General features: G+C 39.8%; 2 protein-coding genes across 2 annotated transcripts; both read left to right on the top strand.

Moving 5' to 3' along the window:
• The first annotated feature begins 41 nt into the window (after positions 1-41).
• On the top strand, positions 42-8,847 carry ubxn7 (UBX domain protein 7). Its single transcript, XM_018676660.2, has 11 exons — positions 42-178; positions 2,663-2,819; positions 3,035-3,099; positions 3,222-3,287; positions 3,715-3,827; positions 4,679-4,825; positions 5,001-5,091; positions 5,597-5,727; positions 6,025-6,529; positions 7,232-7,311; positions 7,753-8,847. The coding sequence occupies exons 1-11, from the start codon at positions 73-75 to the stop codon at positions 7,912-7,914; spliced, it is 1,623 nt and encodes a 540-aa protein (XP_018532176.1). The 5' UTR covers positions 42-72; the 3' UTR covers positions 7,915-8,847.
• A 6,285-nt stretch (positions 8,848-15,132) lies between these two features.
• Positions 15,133-21,575, top strand: tfa (transferrin-a). The gene is made up of 17 exons (XM_018676659.2): positions 15,133-15,265; positions 15,407-15,555; positions 16,619-16,721; positions 16,845-17,036; positions 17,256-17,385; positions 17,566-17,621; positions 18,012-18,175; positions 18,279-18,429; positions 18,519-18,685; positions 18,810-18,906; positions 19,009-19,026; positions 19,239-19,403; positions 19,820-19,970; positions 20,115-20,182; positions 20,273-20,454; positions 20,895-21,087; positions 21,214-21,575. Exons 1-17 carry the CDS (start codon positions 15,226-15,228, stop codon positions 21,258-21,260), a joined length of 2,073 nt encoding a protein of 690 aa, XP_018532175.1. The 5' UTR covers positions 15,133-15,225; the 3' UTR covers positions 21,261-21,575.
• The last annotated feature ends 515 nt before the right edge of the window (positions 21,576-22,090 follow it).

Here is a 22,090-nt window from a genome sequence, read left to right as displayed (position 1 = left end):
AATACATCACAATCCTTTGGTGACGCATGGGGCTCGCGCCGCGCCAGGCAGGGGAAAAGGACGGCGTAGCGCATGCGCCACATTTATGTTGTTGTTTGTGGCGGTAAGATGGCGGCGCTCGGAGACACCTCAGCTCCGGGGGTGAACGGGTTAATACAACAATTCACAGCAATAACAGGTAAAAATAATATTTCATTCAGCATCTAATCTATTAAGTAGGTCTGGGTTGTCCAACAGGAATAGCTCCCTTGTCCAACAAATCACGAAATTAGTGCGCAGATAAGAAAACGGACGTTAAGTCTTGCTCTGGCCCCTGCGCTGTCAATGCTTTGCAGAGGGGAAAAAGCAGAGCCAGTTATCTGCTAAACTCAAGTGAAAGACTCCGAAAAGGTATCGCAGAACCACTAGCCTTTGATGTTATCTGTCACAGCCACTTTGAAACATCAGATTTTCTCTGTGGTGCTCATTAAAAATACTGTATCGTTAGCCTGGAACTGGTTTTGTGTTCTTTTTGCACTGCCTGGTTCTTTGATAGTGTGGAATGGACGTCGTCTGTGAACATTTCCCTTCTTCATCACCAGCCAGGCTTCATGTTGTCCCAACTGTCAGCTTCACTCCGACTATGCTCTTAACCACACTCGAATGAGCGCACTCTCCGACTACTCTCTCAGATTTCCTAGGTGGTTTGTATACGCTGAGACACGATGGACAGTTTTTCAGTTTTAAGTTATTTATCGGAGAAAACAGGAGACTCAGGTCGGGGGCTGCTACTAGACTTGGAAAGTGAAACGGACATGCGCAGTACAAACGGAAAGATCATTGAAGCCAGACGGTGTCCTGCTCTTTACAAAGGCTAAAAGTTGATCCTCAGATGTAGTGTTTTCTCACATGCATAATATTATAGTGCTGTAGCGCATTGTGGCGATTTTTATTTTGGATACATTAAAAGACTATTCTGGTGTTTTTGCACGCATTAGCCTGCTACAGGCTAGTAGTTAGTTCGCTACAAATCGTGTAACCTGTATTTAGCATTGCTGCCTACTGCTATTTCCCAAAGCATACCATCGCCCAGACAGTTGTTTGACTTTCATTTCAGTACAGTGTTGCAGTCAACTTGTTAAGACCAGTAGTGTAAGAAGTTTTCAGACACGTACCTGAGTAATGGTGACAATATCACACAATAGATAGATATACTCAGCGACAAGTAAAAGTCCTTATTAAGTAGAATGGCCCATTTCGGAATAATTTTAACTACTTGATATACTGCTTGATAGCGTATAAAGTCTGTAAATACATAATAATACATCTTTTTTTGTTGGTTATATTTTGTGTCATTCGTCTCAATCTGCAAAGTAACTATTGATTAAAGTTATCAAATAAATGTTGTGGAGTAAAAAGTAGAATATTTCCTTCAGAAGTGTATTGAAATATAAAGTGGCAGAAAATGGCAATACTCAAGTAAAGTACAAGTACTCCAGAATTGTATGTGAATAAAGTACTTGTGTGAATTCACCTAGTTACTTTCCACTACTGGCAGAGACTTGTTGAAAATCAGGTAATCCATCACAGTGACGGGCATATCTGCCTTTATGACTGATCATTACACTGTTTTAGCTTTTTATAAGAGATCTCATGAATGCAAAGTTTTTGATTCTACATTTACACACTAAATCAATACTAAACAGGATGTTCTCATTGACAAGGAGTTTGACAAACCTGTTTCAATTGTTTGCAAAAATGCATTGTCACAAAATAGTGAAGTCAGTGAAAACCTGTAGTGCTCTGAAAGGCAAGAGATTAATGAAAACTGGTTAGCGGTATGTATACATAACAGGTAACAACATGCAGAAATTTTTCAAATGCAGAAATTTTCAATGGATTAATTTGATACACAAACATCAAATTTTTACTTTGTCATTACAGATTGGTCCGTTATCACAGTAAATGTTGGGAGTTAAGTAACAAGAAATTGCTGCACAGAAATCTAGCCATTCATTATTCATACGGTTTATCACGGAGGGGTCTAGAGCCAATTGTAGCTGACACTGGGTGAGAGGCGGGGTACACCCTGGACAGAATTGCTGTACAGAAATGCAAAGATATATCTGAGATGATTTAGAAACAGTGCTGCCATTACAAAGTTTGTCCTCAAGAGATCTCTGACAAATGACTAACTAACTTTATGTTAAAATCAAATACCGGCCAGTATATTACAGAATTTAAAAAACACTAACTTAAAAATATCTATATTGGCTCCATCAGTCAGACTTTAGTCTGACAACATACTGAAATGAACTGAAGCCAGGGGTCCTCTTAAACGCAAGTACTGAAGCTGAAGATTAAGAAGATGCTTTAAAAATAAAGTTTAGCAGTAATGTGCACATGACATGTAGTAAGCAAGCTACAACATTCAAACATTAATACAGTCCTTTAAATAGGTTATTTCAATCTGTGAACATCAAATTTTACTCTGTCACTGGTGAGGTACAGTTTTCCATCATAGGGTTGGGTAATAGGGTGAAGTACTTCATCAGTTGTATTGTTTTGCACATTTAAACTTTGGTACCAACTGAAGTACATGAGTAGTGTGAGTGTTCACACACATGTAGCTGTACAACCTTATCTATTTTACTCAGTATGTTTATGTCCAATGCTCCTCTAGGAGCCACAGAGAGCGTAGGCAAACATATGTTGGAAGCATGCAACAACAACCTGGAGATGGCCGTGACCATGTTTCTGGATGGAGGCGGGATAGCAGAGGAGCCCAGCACCAGCTCCAGTTCAGCAGCTTCGAGCAGCAGCAGAGCTCCCCCTTCAGAGTAAGCTCATAGTTTTCTTTACAAACTTGTGTCAAACAAAAGTAGAGCACAGTCTTCAGACTTTCTTGCCATGTGTAGTATCTCAAATATACACTCTGAATTTTTTCTTGCGCCCCTAAATTTCTCAGGCAAGTATCTTTATAACTGATTAATATAGATGTTTTGCTCTAGATTGTTTTATATCTTAGATTTACGTGTGTCTCCTCATGTCTCAGTGAAGTACGAGCACCCATTCCCCAGAAGCAGGACATATTAGTGGAACCTGAACCACTTTTTGGAGGTATTGTACTCCTTTTTCTTACATTCTACCTCATTCTCTTTCATCGCTGTTTTTACTGGCCACACTGTTTCAGTCATCTGCTGAGTTTGACTTTTGATGTGTCTTGTATGTTACACGTGCAGTGCCAAAGCGAAGACGACCTGCTCGATCAATATTCGATGGTTTCAGAGACTTCCAAACAGAAACAAGTGAGTAGTATTAAAGATTTCCAAGCTTAAGTTGTCACCAGACACTGTCATTTTTGTCCAAAAATAAGTACCCATTATTATGCTCACAGTCATAAACTTGGTCTCTTTAGAAAAGCAATGTGTTCAACCAAAAAGTCAGAATGAGTATAAGAGACGCTGAACAGAAGTTATAGAGGCACAAACAATGTATAATTGTCAAGGTTGTGTGTAGAGTGGGTCCAATACAGACCAAAACATACCTAAAGCAGCTCTGCCAAGGCCAAAGTGTTCCATAGGTACGACAGTGTATTTTAAAAAGGTCAAAGAATCTGGTTGGGGGTGAATGTGGTATGAATGAATGCTGCATAATAACAACCAACAACAGCCAAGTGACAAAGTTAGATACTTTTCTCTCTGTCTCTGACTATGGATGTTTTTCTTTCCCTAGTTCGCCAGGAACAGGAGCTGCGTAACGGTGGTACAGTGGATAAGAAACTGAGCACCCTGGCAGACCTTTTCCGTCCACCCATTGAGCTCATGCACAAAGGCAGCTTTGAGACGGTACGGAGTCAACTCAGTTTACACTTTACACCGCATGCCTTAAGTCCGTTTGTGTGAGCTGTTAATGAAATTTCAGATGGTGACTGTGTGGATCACAGGTGGAAAGGGGCAGGAGTCTGGAGGTTGTCAGGGTTTTTTTAATGTTAATGTTATTTAATGTTGAAATCAGCTGTCGGAGAGATTCCGTCCACCATGGGATGTAATCACGTACCACTGATGCAGATGGTTAGATGGTTATGTTCCCCATAAAGGAAAACCTGTTAGCTTGGTGAATGTAATTAACTGTTTTTAATCAAAATGTAGCTTGAACACTTACATGTTTCTGGTCTTCATCCACACTTGTCAACTTAGCAATTGTACAATTTACAAATTCTTCTGTGGCAGCAACAGGCATGGCTGGAGGAATTATTTTTTTCCGGTTGTCTCTCTGTCTGTCTGCCTGTCCGTCCCTGCCATTCTCATAAAATGTGATATCTCAGGAAAGCCAAACTTGGCACAAACATTCATCTGGACTCAAGGATGAACTGATGAGATTTTAGTGGTCAGAGGTCAAAGATGAATGTCAGTGTGACCTCACAAAACACATTTGTGTTCAGAACTCAAGAATTCATAAGCTAAATATGACAACCTCTCATAGAAATGTCTAAAAGGATAAAATTGTGGATTTTATAACCAAAAGGTCAAAGGTCAACTTCACTGTGACATCACAACATTTGGCAGAAACACTTTCCTGGCCATTATTCAACACCACAACTCAGGAGCATAATGGGAGATTGTTACCATTTCCTGCAACTGGACTGGCCAGTAATGCTGGTGTTTCTGACTCTGTATTTCCTCTTTTTTGTTTACAGGCAAAAGACTGTGGACAGCTGGAGAACAAGTGGCTAATGATCAACATTCAAAATGTTCAGGACTTCGCCTGCCAGTGCCTGAACAGGGATGTTTGGAGTAATGATGCAGTGAAAACCATCATCAGAGAACACTTCATATTCTGGCAGGTACGCATTTTCAAAACAGGATCTGATGTCACGTTCTTGCAAACACTGCACTGAGGTGTTTGTGTGTTGAGGTCAGGTGACAAAGTTGATCAATCATTGAAGAGAAAATACAAGTCAGTCATTACATGTTTTAACTCTTCATCTCTATGGAATTGTACCATTTCTTTGATTACAGGTATATCATGATAGTGAAGAGGGACAAAGATACATCCAATTCTATAAGCTGAACAAGTTTCCCTACATTTCCATCCTCGACCCCCGCACAGGTGAGTTGTGAGTTTGTGTGGTAATGCCTTCCTGCTATGTAGTTTTTAGAAGTTTAACAAACACAAAACATAAGTGGCATAAGAAAGATTGCTATTTTTAGAAGATGCTATTTTTTGTGTTGGTTTATTTTTCTAAATTCACAACATTTTCCTCTTGCATGCATGACTTTTAGAACACAAGATAATGCATTAGTGTACTACAGTATTCAACATCCTGTGACAGACAAGAGTTTCTTGTATAATTAAGTGATGGGATCAATACAGGACTACAACAGTTTTCACTTAATAAATAATAAAGATGAATGTGAACTGTATTATCATCTGTATGACAATACAAATAGAATAATGTTAGTGTTACCCGAGATGTTTACGTCTGCAAACTAGTTCCAGTTTGATTTGATTGAACACATTTCTCCAGTCATTAACTTTCCCTGCTTTTTCTGTCCTCTGATAATCTATAAATTAATTTTGTTCCTGACCTGTAGCATAAAATGTTCTGTTTTAGGTCAAAAAATGGTGGAGTGGAATCAGCTAGATGTGGCATCGTTCCTGGAGCAGGCGACCGGCTTTCTGGCAGAGCACGGGCAGCTCGACGGGCCGTCCTGCCACGCACCCCCCGCCAAACGTGCTCGCTCTGTGGGTCTCTCATCCCATGTGTCACTTCTAATTCTCATTCTGTCTCTGCTCTTAAAAGATCTCTCTTCTCTGTCTGTCTTGATTCACAAGTGTTTATCAGTTGTTTAATCCTGTACCCTTAGTAAATTATCAATATTAACATATTTTCAGCATTGTGATATTTGATTCAAAGAGCTGGGCAAAAAAAATCACACAGCCTGGGCTGGTGTATTAAGTTTTACCCCATTCTTGTGTGATTTTTTTTGCCCAGCTCTTTGATTTGATTTCTACAGCTGCACTCTCTCTGTCTGTTTGTAGGAGAGTCTGATTGATGCCAGTGAAGACAGTCAGCTGGAGGCAGCGATCCGAGCCTCCCTACAGGAGACCCACTACGAGTCCTCAAATGTCCCCGAAGCCCCCGATTCCCCCCGATCAGATGACGAATCGGACGCAGAGCCTTTCTCTGACAGCGAGGGCCCCATCTCCGTTGATGGATCAGACAGCGAAACGCCAGCACCCCACGAAGAGAAAAGTTCTACCAGCAAACACACCCCGGTCCCTTCAGCCACTGCGGCACAGCAACGTCTACATCCGGATAGTTCCACCTCTTCCCACAGAAAGTCTCCGTACAAAGAAAACAACCACAGTCACAAGAAAGAGGAGAGCAAAAAGAACCACCTGGAGCCCTCAGCTGCTGGTCCACGTCACTCTCAGCCCGACCCAGATTCTGGGGGGAACCACTGTTCCTCAGTGGCAGAAAGCGCTGGATCGTCAAAGACCAGCACCACCAACACCTGTGACGTGGACTGTCCCGATGACAATGGTACGAGAATGTGTAATTCTAAACCTGGAATAGCTATGTCGGCGGTTCACGTGTGAGGATGTGTTTGAATGGAAAATGTCTTTGAGTTCATTTTCAGCCTGCAAACAGACCTCTCTCAAAATGTTCCCTTTTAACGATTAGTTAATGAGCACTCACAGGGTCAGTCCAAACTCTGCTAAAGCTTTGAGTAGTACTCAGTGAGAGCTGGAACATGCTGATGCTGTTGTGATACTGGAACGCTGCGTTAAAGTGGGGCATCTTTTGAGCTTTAAGCCAAATTTATAGATTTATGGGGTTGACGTATGACTTTTTAAAAAAACTACGAAAACTACATATTAGTGCTATGACTAAATACCATGTGAGACCTCAAGAGCTATGATTGGTCAACTTAGGCTGCTTGTTTTTTCAACTACAAGTTCACAGACATGGTGAAGAATGTTGATAGATAACATCAAGCAAGTAAATGAAAGGCTTAGCTGCCATTAACACACATCTTGCAAAGCCATTTCCAGTGCAAACCTTCTTCTTACCATGCAGCATTCTATTTATATACTGCTAACTGTATATTACATGACTGAGGGAATAATGACATGGCAAAAGCACTGCTTTCCCACAGTGAAATTTATAAAGATATTAATCACAGTCATTTCTTAAAGATATTAATCACACTGTTTTTTCTTCTTTTTTGCCCCTCACACACAGGTCCCAAAGCGAGGTTGATGCTCCGCTACCCAGATGGACAGAGAGAACAGATTTCTTTGTCTTCTAAAGCAAAACTATTGGTGAGAACACACCATAGTAACAGTTTAATATTTTGGGAAATACACTTGTGTGTTAGAAGAGATGAAGCCACTCTCACATCTTGGACTATTTCTTGGCCTGTACTGCTTGTCAGACTCCAGGAAGTTGTCTGGCTCATTACTCTTGACAAAACAGCGAATTGTTGTTTGTACACTTATGTTTTTGTACAGATTAAACAAATAAGATGCAACATTTTGAGCTAGCTAGGCTAGTTGTTTGCCTGTTTCCAGTCTTTATGAAAAGCTAAGCTAAGGACTGCTTATTTTAGCTTCTTATTTATTGTCCTCCCACTTCTTTAACTAAAATAATTGTGAGCATTTCCTTGTTTTACCCAGTCAGCAGTGAATGTTATCACATGAATACACATTGTTACTTAAAATATCTCACTTCTAGTTTTATCACTCCCTCTCTTTCTCTTCAAGGCCCTGGTAAGACATGTCCAGTCCAAGGGTTACCCTAACGAACGCTTCGAACTCGTCACCAACTTTCCTAGAAGGAAGCTCGCCCACTTGGACTATGACATCACACTGCAGGAGGCGGGGCTTTGTCCACAGGAGACTGTATTTGTGCAGGAGAGGAACTAGCCTTTTCCCAGACACACTCACTTTTTGCTTTTCTCTATCTCTCTGGTAGACCTCACCCTTTCACCAACGATCTGGGACGATGTTACTGGCCTTGATCCCATAACCTTCTGTTCTCCTGGAATTAGGCCCCATTTTTTTGCCAAGACAACTCTTAGTGGATGGACTATTTCCCCCCCGCCACTCTACTAGTCTGAATACTGACGTCTCTACTGACAGCCTAATCCCTTTGTAGCACCCTACCATTGGCCAGTAAGTGTTGCAGATGCCAGCAGTTTTTTAAATGTGCTATATTCTGTTCTGATGCAGGCTTCAGTTTGTTCAGATGACTAAAGCACATCAGGATAGAATATATATGATATAGCCCATATTTGAATGAAAAAGAACCCAAGAAATGGATCACAAATTGATGATGAGGCACCAGGGACTTGTACAAAAAGACTTTTACCTCCCACAAAGGATGTTAAATGTCAGAGTTTATTTTCTAGCTCTTCTTGTTATTTTTCTGTACCTGGGGACAGGTAACGGGATGCTCATCTTGTTTATTTTGACCCAAGTTTGGTCTCTCACTCGGTCATTGTTTGAACAATTGTAATTATTTGGAAAGCAGGGGCACTAAAGAGAAAAGGTCTGCAAAGTTACAACTCAAGAAAACGTGTCAGATACCAGCGACACGCTTGTGTAGATCTGAGAGGATTTGGGCTGATCTACATATTTTTACTCAAGTTTCTATTAGAGACTAGTAGATTGTTTTTGGATTTCAACTTTTGATACAGAAGGGGATGAATGGAGGGTGGTACATCTCATCAGTCGGACCTACACTGTACAGAGATGGCTTAGAGAGACTGATATTTAGCTGTAGTCATTGTTTCTTTTCTTTTTTTTATATGCTGCCAAGAAAATATGCTGATGTTGAAATATAACCACCAAAACCAAGGGAGATTCTGCTTGGTCTTTTTATTATTAGTTATTGAAAGAAACCTCATAAACTCATAACTAATGTAGGTAAAAACCCAAACCAAAATCAAAATATTTATTTGAAAGTCTCATAGAGGTAGAAGGAGAAACACGTCAGAATCAGCTACAATAAATTATAGTGCACAAGTTTGTTGCACTGTGGATGGAAACAAAAGGAACAGTGTGTTTTCCGAATTTGTTATGAAAATTTAGCAACATTGAGGCTGATTCAGATTCTTAATTTGATATTTTTAGAATAATCTTATAAACATCTTTTCAGTGTCCATATTATATTATTTTAGATTGCCTGATGCACTGGTGACATGTCGTACCTCAAAGAACGATGTCTGCTAAATGAAACAAGATAGTAGCTGTGTGAGGATGTTAGCCAACAAGGAGTTGAAACCTGTCCCTTAACAAGACAGGGCAATGGAGATAGGACTTGGATAGACAAGGCCTGAAGCACATGAGCACATGGTTATAGTTACAGCTTTATAATAAGATGCAACAATTGACCTTTTGACATTGAGCATCTGTTGCGGCTTCTCACAGTTCCTCACATGGACAGTTGGTGGTGGTAATGTGCCTTAAAAGGTAACAAATCACCAATAAATGAGGAGAAGATGACCATTAACTAGTGGGACTAATGCCTGTTCCAGAATATTCAAACAGAAAATGCTGTCAGTATGTCAGACTCTGCATCACGATGAACCTTTAAGTCTCTGCTGTTACTTCTGCTGAGAAGAGCTGCTCTCTCACTCTCATATATTTCTTTATTTAAAGCTAAGTCCTGGAAGAATGGAAGTGATGTGCACTGCCACATTACTTTATATGTAATATCACAATAAGATATTAGGTAAAATGTCAGCTTAAATCGCACGCTAATCAAATACATGCTTGATTACAGAAATTACATTTGTGTTTTATATTCTCTTTAAAAGGATGAGGGCCCCAACTGACTATAGTAGCAGCATCTGTTCGGGGCAATGGTCAGAGTTAAAAGAAAAGGACCTGCAGCTGTACAAACAAATGAGGACACTGACTCTTTTTCACTCCTCACACTGTGTGGACACTACAGTACGACAAGGGCATTCCTTCACCACCTGTTTTTGTGTGTGTGTGGTGGTTGAGGAGGAATGTGCTGGCAAAGGGAACTAAAGGAGGACACGTTTTACCCATCCAATTAAAGAAAACACAACTATAAAAACATTATTTTTTTGTATGGCAGCATCTGGAATTTTGGGTTTGTTCTGTGTACTAATTCCCAGGTCAAAATATCAACTTCAAATCAGTATACTATTCAAAACTGTGATGGACAATTCACACTTACAGCTTGTTTTATTGTTTTGCTAATTGCATTTCATATAAAACCTGAATTTATTTGCCTGTGCTGATGAAAGGTTAATGAGGGCACTGTGGGCAGCAGCCTCAGACCTGGTTTGTTTGAAGGGTTGAGTGTTGTATAAGAAGGCTGTTGAACCCAGTCATCTACAGACCTTTCAGCTCGTTCTCAGAATGAAGTCAATGGAAGTTAATGTGTCAGCGAGCCATCTGGGGGCACCCCACCGACTTTTACACATCGAGTTCAGTTAACTCGTCACAGCCGGTGATAACAGTTGTGTAACATCTTCTGTGACTCTGGAGGAACTTTGTGCAGTTTGACAAAATAACTTCAATCATGTCATCAGGGTTATATTATGTATTTATTAGTGTGAGGTGTAAAAGTACAAAGACTGGAGGTGTGGGGTTTGAAAGAAGTGAACATTATGGAGGCAGGGAGGGTCTGAAAGAGATGCACTATGGGAAATGTAGGATCTTGCATTTTTGGAGCTTGGCCCACATTAGAGACCAAAAGGCAGCGTATCTCTTCCTCTGCTGCATCGATTTTGATGTTTCTTTTTCCTACTTCATGGGACTGAAATAGTGCATAGCTGGAGTATCCCTTAATATACACAAATGACGTGGGCCTGCAGTCTAGAGAGGCATGTTTGTGGATGGAAGAATTGAATCATCAGACTGGCTGGTAAAAAATCTATTTGGGGACCTCCTACAAAATATCTGTAACTATAAATAAAATAGGATTCCTGAAAGCCAAAGACCTACAACAGAAATGCATTTTGAGACATTTTAATGTGTTGGTTTAGGGGTTGGATTTTAAAACATGCCACTTTGTCCTTAAGCTTCAACCTATATAGGGGAAGTGGTGGAAGGTAATTATGTACATTTAAATAAGTACTATACTCAAGTAAGATACTAGTAAGTAAAGTATGAGTACCATCTCCAACAATGTATCGGTGCAGTAAAAGCTCACCACTGCTGTCACATGACGAGGTGTTCGGGCCGGCAGCTTCTGAATTTCCTGATTAACAAGCTAGATGTGTTTTCTCTAGAAACTGTCTGTCACTCTCATAGGCCTTGATCAAAAGTATTAACATCACATGTAGGTATGAAGATGAGTCATCGCCGGCTGAGCACCATGTCACTGTTAACTCCTGCAGTTAAACTTGACTTTTACCTCTTTGTCACAAAAATACATGGCAGGTGTTTTGTGCAACATTTTCCCTACAGTACATCCGAAACAGACTAAGAAAATGTGTATATCCAACCTATAACGTATGGTTAACCTCCTGCTCTGCATGTTTCTGGAAAACTATCATTGATGATAAGCTTATCTCCTCTTGATTTAGCAAAGTCAGGACGGCCTGGTGGACTATAATCACTGTCCCACATGCAGTCAGTCACAAGAGGCCCTGTGGTATTCCAATACACTGGATTGCAAAGTTAAAATCAATTGAAATTATTACCTGTTATTGATGTGAGGCACGCTTAAATATTCATGTTTACCACTGGAAATATAAATCAGAAACCTGAGTTTATATCCATACAATTTCATTTTTTGGAATTTCACACTCAAAACTCAGTTTTAAGTTCACACAGAGTTTCTGCTTGCTGTCTCCAACAGAAATCCCTGTTGAGTGAACAGAAACAGTGAAAATAATTAAATAAATAAAAAGCATGCCTCCCTTTGTATAAATAATGCAGTGTAGTGAATGTCGCCTTGTGCAGAGAGCACAGGATAGTTATTACCCTGTTAACTGTGTTATCAGGAGGTGTTGTTACTCTAACACCGCTGAGTGAAGCGTCAGCATTGATTGACAAAGGCACAGGCATCTATGAGAGCTCAGGAAAAAAAAAACTAAAACAAACAAGAACCAAGTTTTTAATTAGTCAGAAATCAACAATTAAGTCGTTATTGTGGTGGCAACAGACAAAACCAGTGGCTATAGCGAGCAGGCAAGAGACCCAACACTCAGAGGGAAATGCTGGCTGACGACAATAAACACAGGGTCTAATGACTGAACTGTGAAACAGGTGTGAAGGGAGGAAACCAATCAGGTGATGAGCTACAGAGGACACTGAAGACCACTGGTGGACAGGTGAGGAACGACTGTTAAAAACATATTAACTGGAAGAAGGAACAATGTCCGACTACACCCTGTAGCACCTGAATATAGTCACAAAATGCATTGCATATGACAGATTATGATCATCAGTTAATATTGTTTTCAGGCTGTAAAATAAAATGAAATACTCAATGCCAGTAAACATGTTCAGGCAACTAAGAATGCATGAAATGAAGAATCTACTTTAAGTATTAAATCCTGATAGTCTGCTCATTACCTAGTCACAGTTTTGTGTAAATAAAACTACTAATGTGATGCAAAACTGTGGATAGAAGTCTATGTACACTCAGTACCTGGGTTTATCTCAGTGGAGTGGGGTAAAAATACAGAATTAGTCATGGTGGGGTGAGACTAAGGTCAGGGTTACATACACTGTAATGATTCAGCCAAAAAAAAAAAAAAAAAAAATCTGGAACATTTACGTTATCCAAATAAAGAGTTGAGAAATCTGCTGATTCACCTTGTTAAAAACATTTTGATGACTGATTGATTTTTGCTGCTTTGAAAGAAATGACTGCACAGAATTTGCCGATGGCAAGTTTCTGACTGATTAAACTGTCCCATTGTTCTCACTGTGAATCACTGAATCATTGCTGGTCAACTCCACTTTAGATTCACGTGCATTATTTGCTTTACAGGGCAAAACGGATAAAAGGAATAAATCTAAGCAGATTGCATTGTCAGTGATTATACCCTCATCTCCCCCTGCTACATCAGAATCTCATAGAATCTTGATCACACTCTTAGTCATTACTGATTTATTACTCTGTTTGTTCCTATTCTCATGGAGAGAGAAATTGGCTTTAAAAAGTCTATTGAGTACAGTAAGTGTTAGCAGACACACAAAAAACATGTAAGTAAGGAAGAGTACAAAAAGTGCAGAACAGGGTGAACTAAATTACCTGAGAACAGTTTAATGAAGGCTATCACTTACAAAGAATTTGGCTTTGGATGCAGGATGGTGAAGGATGGTCCTCTGGTTTCCTGGAAGAGTGTTGGCAAACAAAAGGATTTTTATCAGTTATACCAGTGACCTCATGCCTTAGTTATATTTTATACTTTGGTTCCACCAAGACCTGTCCAATAAACCCATCTTTTTATCTTACAGAACCACGACATGAGGGTTAACTTACACTGTCCTCAAAACTGAAGTCCATTAGATCTTCCAAACTTGCACCACCAAAAACAGCTAAAAAAAAAAAAAAAAAAAAAAAAAGAAGTCTATTGTGAAAGTTGTTGGGTGAAATTTCAATATTTGGCAGATGACAACAAAGGAGGAGGTGTTGTTGGTAGGCTTTACAAATCAACGTGAACCTTCGCTCTTGTGTTGGGTAATATTGACTCTGTAAACTCCCCTCTTATGTGGGTCATACATACTGCAGCTTTTCTAAATGAAATACTCTGATAAAGGCAATATTTTAAAAATTTTAAACTTTAATAATTACCAAGAAATATACTACATAACTTCAGATTTTACAATACGTCCCCATAAAGTGCATTATTCTGTGTTGATAAGCTGGTGGTTACAGTGCCAGGCCTCATGATAAAATCCTGTAATTTTACAATAAGGATATTATGCAATAGAGGAGGAGCAGCACTACATTTCAGAGGGTGCAACTTTTTATTTTTGGTAACACTTTATCTTAGGGTACACTTATTCATCATTAACTAGTTGCTTATTAGCATGTATATTAGTTCCTTATTAGTCATTATAAAGTAATAAAGTATTTATTAATCCCTTATTCTACGAAACACAAAACTAGTTAGTTTTTAGTTAGTCATGATCAAGACCTCACTTTACAATAGGGAACATATTCTAAGTTATGGAGACTTAATTTAGACTTATCTGGACACTATTAATACTTGTAGTTGTGTGTTTAGTTATGTAAGAATAGACCACATTTATCAAGAGTTAATAAGGGAGAATTACTGTTCTTAATATGATTAATACAGAGCTAATATGCATGCTAATATGCAACTAGTTAATGGTGAGTAAGTGCACTGTATTTTTCACTCTGCTACATGTATCTGACAGCTGTAGTTACTGGTTATGTTGTGGATTATGATTTTACTGACAATATATAAGGATTCATTTCTAAAATATGATGCACTGCTGTCACTGACACTATACAAAGTAGGTAAGATAAGCTCCACCTCAAACTAAGAGTAAAATGCTACTTTCACATTGATTAATTAGTAATAATAATAGCACAAATGCAATGGAGTCATTCTGTTCCATAACAAGCACTTACACTTTTGACACTTTAAGTATATATTGCAGATAATTCTGCACTTTTACTACAGTAAGATTGAGAGTTTAGGTCATTTACTTGTGATAAGAGTATTTTTATGGTTTACTTAAATAAAGGATCTGAGTTTGGAGTAGCAGGATTGTAGCAGAATTGATTAATCAGAGAAGAGTCATTTAATTAAATGCATTCACTGGTGCAGCACTACATTTTCTTTTCTGATCACTGTATTTTGCTCTGTGACCAAAAAGATTTATGGCCTGATAAATTACAATCATTACAATGTCAGTCAATCACAGTCACCTCATTTGTCACATGCAGTGCAACACAAAGCAGGAGAGAACACTGTGAAGCTTTGTGATTGGTGTCCTATTACTGTTTTCTGTTGCTTTAGATGATTTCAGGTCAGTGCGAACAATAGTTCAGCTGTTTCAAAAGGAGCATCTGTGACTTTCCAGTGTGAGGAAATTTCAGATTGTCCTTCTCTGCCACTAAAGTACACACGCGCGCACACACATTAGGAAACCTGAGCAAACAGGCATTTTATCATCCCCCCCCCCCCCCCTCAGCCTAGTCAGAGAGGTTGGATATAAAAGCCCGAACTGCCTCCCTGTCACTCTGCTCTACTGACCTGGACATCCAACATGAGGCCTCTGCTTCTCGTGGCACTGCTCGGATGCCTCGGTAAGGACTTTTTTTTTTTTTTTTTTTTTTTGCAGAAGGCATATTTCATTGGGTTTTTTTATTTTGTTTTCTTGTTTTTTTTTTTTTCTTAACTAAACGCTCATTTTAACTGCGTACTCATTCATCCACCTGCATCCACAGCCGCCGTGTTCGCGGCCCCAGCTGAGAAGGTGAGATGGTGCGTCAAGTCGGAACAAGAACACCGGAAGTGTCAGGACCTCGTTGCTCAGGCTCCTGTCTTCTCCTGCGTGAAAAAAGACAACACCATCGACTGTATCATCGCCATTAAGGTGAGAAAATGAACGTCATCAGGAACGTAGGCTTATATCACTGGCTGCTCTGCTTTCAGTGTTAACGTTTGGATTTTATCTTTTATCCTGTAAAAATGGCTGCTCAGTTGATATTGATTTTTATTCGCTCAATCACTGATTGAAGAAATACTACTTCATGATGATGTAAATGTGCACTCAAAATCTTAAGCAAGTAAAAGTACAGAGGTGTACTTTAAGTATTAGGAGTACTACTCATCATGCAGGATGGTCTCAATCACAGTGTATCATTATTTCATATATTAATCACTGTAAGTGTTGATAGCCTCCATTAATGTGTAAGCAGCATCTTTATGCAACTTTATACACTGTTAGTGATCATTTCATTATCGTCCAAAATCTTAATCTGTGTAGTAATGATAGCAATAAAACAATCAGATAAACGTGGTGGAGTAAAAAGTGCAAGACTTTTCAATGAAATATAATGAAGTAGGATTATAAAGCAGCAGAAAATGGGAGCACTCTGGTAAAGTACAAGTGCTTCACAAATTGTATATAAGTGCAGTACTTGATTAAATGTATGAGTGAGGTTTCACCTCTGCCACAATGTCAAAAAGCGCCAGTACAAGTTCAAGTCTTGTATTCAAAATCAGACTTAACGTAAGTATCATCATGAAAATATGCTGTATGTAAAAGTGTAAAATATCAAACTCATTATGTAGAATGTTTTAACACGTTATTTTAATTCTTGGTATCACTGTTGCATTAATGTATGTGAGTTGGAGATGTTTTAATCTGCTTTATATACTGCTGAGAGGATTTTTACACAGAACTGCCTCATATTATACAAAGTATTCATAAAATCTTTCATGCAAAATAACTATTACAACTGTAAAATATATTTTCCTTTAAAAAATAGCAGAGTAGACGTGTGGGAGAAGTACACAGATCTTAAACATTATGCAATAATACAGTAATTCAATACATTTCTGCTGCATTTGATAATCAATAAAAAATCATTTGAGCAGCTGGTAAGAGTAAACATTGTGCTACTGGTCAGTAAAGATCTGTTTTTTTCTGACAGGCTGGTGAAGCAGATGCCATCACTTTGGATGGAGGAGACATCTACACTGCTGGACTGAACAACTACGACCTGCATCCCATTATTGCTGAGGACTATGGCCCCTGTATGTCTACTAATCTAAGTCTTTACTGGTGAAATAAGCATGAGCAAAAAGGATGTTTATAATCTTCTATGAGCTTTGTGTTATAACCTTTTTTTAACGTACAATTGTTCTGTGCACATTTAGCTTCAGAGACCTGCTACTACGCTGTCGCTGTGGCGAAGAAGGGCACACAGTTTGGCTTCCAAGACCTCAGAGGGAAGAAATCCTGCCACACCGGGCTGGGGAAATCTGCAGGCTGGAACATTCCCATTGGAACTCTGGTGTCCATGAACATAATCCCCTGGCAAGGCGTTTCAGTCAAACCAGTGGAGGAGGGTGAGTTAAATGTTTTGTACAATCCACAAAGACGTTACTTATACACATTGCAAGCGATCATAGCATGGAATGTGTGCTTTAGCTGTGTCACAGGTGAGACCATCGACAATAACACTTGATAGTTTTGGTGTCACTGGGTTACAGGAAGTGACAGGCAGTAACCCCTCAAAACTCAGTGTTTCTAAAATCCTGGGTACGGCCCTTCTTTTTGTTTTACAGCGGTGAGCGAGTTCTTCGTGTCCAGCTGTGCCCCGGGGGCGACGAGGGGCAGCAGTCTGTGCGCCCTGTGCAAGGGAGACTGCTCCAGGTCCCACAGCGAGCCTTACTATGACTACGGCGGTGCTTTCCAGTGAGTATGAGTATTACACTGCCCTCTATCTACCTACCTTTATATACTGTATTTGTCTTCCAGATGACATTTTTTATGTAATCTAATGCTCTCTGAAACCCACGCTCACTGTGGAAATACACCACTGGTGATGATTCAGCCTCTAATGTTGACGCACCTGTGGACTGGTCTATTTAACAGATGTCTGGCGGAGGGTGCTGGAGACGTGGCTTTTGTGAAGCATCTCACTGTCCCTGGTCAGTATAACACAATCATCTATTCGAGTATGTGATGAAATATTGACTGGTTATTTGTTTTAAATCTGTATCACAAGGCCATGAAATACATAGAGTTTCTCTTTCCATTTTAAGCATCTCTTTCAATGATTATCTGCTGTTGGTGGATCAGCCTCAATGCTTTTTTGACAGTGAACATCCCTTCTCTTCCGAGTTTTCTAATTATTTTGTCAAATGAATACCCATTCTGTATGAGGGTCCAACATGTCTATATCAACAAAACACTCCTTTGTTAAACCATAAACTAAAGCATAGCAGTGAGAGGATGAGTCAGGGATTTATTTGGAACTGGAAGATTGAAACAGGAAAACAAAATCACACTTTTAAATCATTGTTGTGAAACACATTCAGATTCTGAAAAGGCCAACTACGAGCTGCTGTGCAAGGATAACACCAGAGCGCCTATCGACAACTATAAATCCTGCTACCTGGCCAAGGTACCAGCTCACGCTGTCGTCTCCCGTAAGGACCAACAGCTGACAGATTTAATCTGGAAATCCCTCACCACAGTCCAGGTAAAGTGCTCCACAGGACAAGGAGTGAGCGGGAGAGCTGAATGCCTGATGAGGAGGAGGATAATGAGCCATTTAAACATGTGCTTACTTTGTGTCTTTTCAGAACTTTAACCTCTTCTCCTCTGAGGGCTATGGTGCCAAGAATCTGATGTTCAAGGACTCAACCATGAAGCTGGTGCAGCTGCCGCCTAACACAGACTCCTTCCTCTATCTGGGTGCTGAATACATGAGCATTGTCCGTTCCCTCAAGAAAGGTAGCGTAAACACGAGTGAATGAAGCGCACAGAGGCACATACAAACATATTGCCACTGGCTCATGGTTATATTTCACGTCACTCTCCAGAGCAGGCCGCAGGCGCCGCGTCCACAGCCATTAGATGGTGCGCCGTTGGCCATGCTGAGACCTCCAAGTGTGACGCGTGGAGCATTAACAGTGTGACTGATGACGGCACCTCCACCATTGAATGCCAGAACGGTGGCTCAGTTGAAGAATGCCTGAAAAAGATTATGGTAAAACAGTCTTGGCTGAAATGGGGGAATGTTACTAACTTTGTTGCTCCATTTTGTGACATTTATTTCTGATTATCTGTTGCTTGTTATTTTTTATTATATTTATGTTTTAATTATTCTGCAGCGTAAAGAGGCTGATGCAATGGCGGTAGATGGAGGACAGGTGTACACAGCTGGAAAGTGCGGCCTGGTTCCTGCTATGGTGGAGCAGTATAATGAATGTAGGATGCTTAGATAGCTTAGAAGCCATTACATATAATCCTGTGCTTTTGTTCTACCTTTTTTACCCTGAGTAATATTTGGATGTCTGTCTCTCTCCACAGCTCACTGCACTAACCCAGGTAATAAACCTGTTTGCATTTCTGTTCTTTCTAGTCATAATAATATCCACTGAAATTATGAGGAAATTATTTGTAAATTACTGAACAATAAAATCAAAAATTACCCATCTAGTCATCTTATAGAACAATATTTATCTATCTCCCTTTTTAAATTAAATTAACTATAACTAATAATTATCTGGTCGTTCTTTTTTATATTTCCACTCTTGTAGGTGAAGCCTCATCTTATTACGCAGTGGCTGTAGTAAAGAAAGGCTCAGGTGTGACCTGGGAGACCCTAAAGGGCAAGAGGTCCTGCCACACAGGCATCGGCAGAACCGCCGGCTGGAACATCCCCATGGGTCACGTCCACAGAATTACTCAAGACTGTGACTTCAGTAAGTAACCATCTGCTTATCTAAGCACATTATAGGCTAATTCAGAAATTAAAAAAAGGTGTTCATGCTAATTTGAAATTGTGTATATTAACATTTTCTATCAACATAATGAGAAATAATGAGAATTTAATACACAGCATCTGCAAAATGCTCACATATTTGTTTCCCTACAATGTCCAGTTGTGGCAACTAAAGCGCTGTTTACAGTATGCTTAAGCAACTCAAAAAAAAACAACAAAAAACAGTCTCTCCCTAACTTAAGCAAAAGTGTTATTGTAGCCTCAGCTCAATCTAAAACAAAACCCTGTGCTTTGTAATCCCAGCATCCACTTCAACCACCTCCCTGAAACTTCTGTGCTCTTTGCACACCTCTAACTGTAACACACTGTACTGACTGTATCTCTTCCTCTCCTCAGCAAAGTTCTTTTCCAGCGGCTGTGCCCCCGGAGCAGATCTCACCTCCCCATTCTGTACCCAGTGTGCTGGCAGTGGCAAAGCTGTGGGTGACGAGTCCAAGTGCAAAGCCAGTGCTGATGAGCAGTACTATGGCTACGCTGGAGCCTTCAGGTAGGCGGCGACGGTGCAGTAATTCTCTGCAGAAGGTGCATGTATGTTAAAGGAATAGTTTGACGCTTCCAGCCACACAGCCACACCCCAGGATGGAAACATTGTCGTCACATTGCCTAAGTTACGTTTTGCATGTCATTGTAGATGTCTCGTGGAGGGTGCCGGTGATGTCGCCTTCATCAAACACACAATCGTTGGCGAGAACAGTGACGGTAAGAGACCAACTTTGGCATCATGCCTCATCAACGTCAGCATTGTTTCCTATAAAACTAAAGCACTCATCCCACCTCCTCTTGTCAAAGGTAATGGTCCGTCGTGGGCTAGCAATGTAAGGTCCGCTGACTACGAGCTGATCTGCCCCGGGCTGGGTCCGGTGCCGGTCACAGATTTCCTCTCGTGCAACTTGGCCAAGGTTCCCGCGCATGCTGTGGTGACTCGTCCAGAGAGCCGCACCGAGGTGATCACCATCCTCCAGGATCAGCAGGTCAGTGATCAATTTTCACTTTTAGTTTTTGGTTGTTTACTTTCTAAAATATGGACTAGGATTATAAATTCAGTACATTTTGGAGAGGCATGTTTTTGCCCCATTTTATAAGATTTTCAGGATAATTATGGTGGGGTTTTTTCCCAGTGCAAGTGTGTTGAGAATCTGAAATAAAATATTTTCACGACATTTTATCAATTTAGCGCTAAGTTTATACTACTAACATTTGTCCTAACACCTGACCAATGCTTTAAAGTGGTAATTTGGCTTCCAAAAGCCTCTCTGTTATTTGCACACATTGTTTTTGCACACTGCACTTTTAATCAGCATTTTTGCCTCAAACCTCTGTCTATTTCTGACCCTGTTATGGACATATAACTAGCACATCTAGGTCAAATTTTAAAGAGTGAATAACTGAAGATTTTGTTTTTTATTTATAGGGCAAATTTGGAACCGGTGCCATTGATTCTCCATTCAGAATGTTCCAGTCAGAAGGAGGAAAGAACCTCCTCTTCAAGGACTCAACTAAATGTCTCCAGGAGATTCCATCTGGAACAAACTACGAACAGTTTTTGGGACAAGATTACATGAGTGCCATGAATTCACTCAGACAGTGCAGTGACACCACTCCAGGTTTGTACTACTGTGGGTTAAATGAGGGTGAACAGGACAGTAATTTAACAGATAAATAATAAAAGTGTGTCACACACACCATAAAAATATGTTTCTGCTCATTCTCTATTTTTCTCTTCCCAACAGATCTGGAGAAATCTTGCACTTTCCATTCCTGTCAGCAAAAAATCTAGTGGTGACCATGGACCGTGTGGTGCCTCAGATAGCTCTCAGTGATTCGAGCACCTTACCCACACTTCCCACACTCGACCCAAAAATTGCATTCAGCATTCTCTTACCAATCCTGTTGCAGACCTGTTTTTAGAAAAACAAACAGATGCATTGCACTATCATAACCAACAAATCGACTAGTATCTCTGACCAATCATGCCCCTGTGGAGCTATTTTCATGCTGTTGAAACAAAATGTTACACTATCACTATCATTAGACCAACTATGTTTTGTTAACACATGCCTCACTTTTCTCAAATAAAGACTTTTTAATGCTCCTTTGTGGTGACAATTGTGTTGAATCTCAAGCATTTATTTTAAATATCAATGTACACATAAGTGTTTTAATTTTGTTTCAGGGCCAAAAACAGTCTAAAACAAGCCCTCACTTATTGGCTTTTATGTAACTTTCAGGATTTTGTTGCAAAAAAGTCCCGTAATCCAAAAGTACTTTTACATAAAGGACACACGTCTAATAAACATAATGAACAAACAGGACAAACAGACATGTTTCAGTGTCTTGTATGATAGTGAGATACATCACCATGATGCACTACTGACTTATTAACTCATCATTAAAATAATAATAATCAGTCAATAGTTACCACAATATTACAAACTGAATTTATTTTACAAACTATTCTCTGATAAGGGGAGTCATTTTTCCAGGCTTTATGATTGCACAAGAATGCACCATTCTAGCAGCCCTCTACAGTCTGCACCTTCAGCCGCATTGATTTTGGAACTGAATAGTTGATAGATAAACATCTGTTTGGAATAATTTGTTTGAGTG

The sequence above is a fragment of the Lates calcarifer genome, linkage group LG4 (genome assembly GCF_001640805.2).
Source record: "Lates calcarifer isolate ASB-BC8 linkage group LG4, TLL_Latcal_v3, whole genome shotgun sequence".
Classification (NCBI taxonomy): Eukaryota; Metazoa; Chordata; class Actinopteri; family Centropomidae; genus Lates; species Lates calcarifer.
Note: the sequence above shows the minus strand (reverse complement) of the source record. Positions and strands in the feature narration are given on the sequence as shown.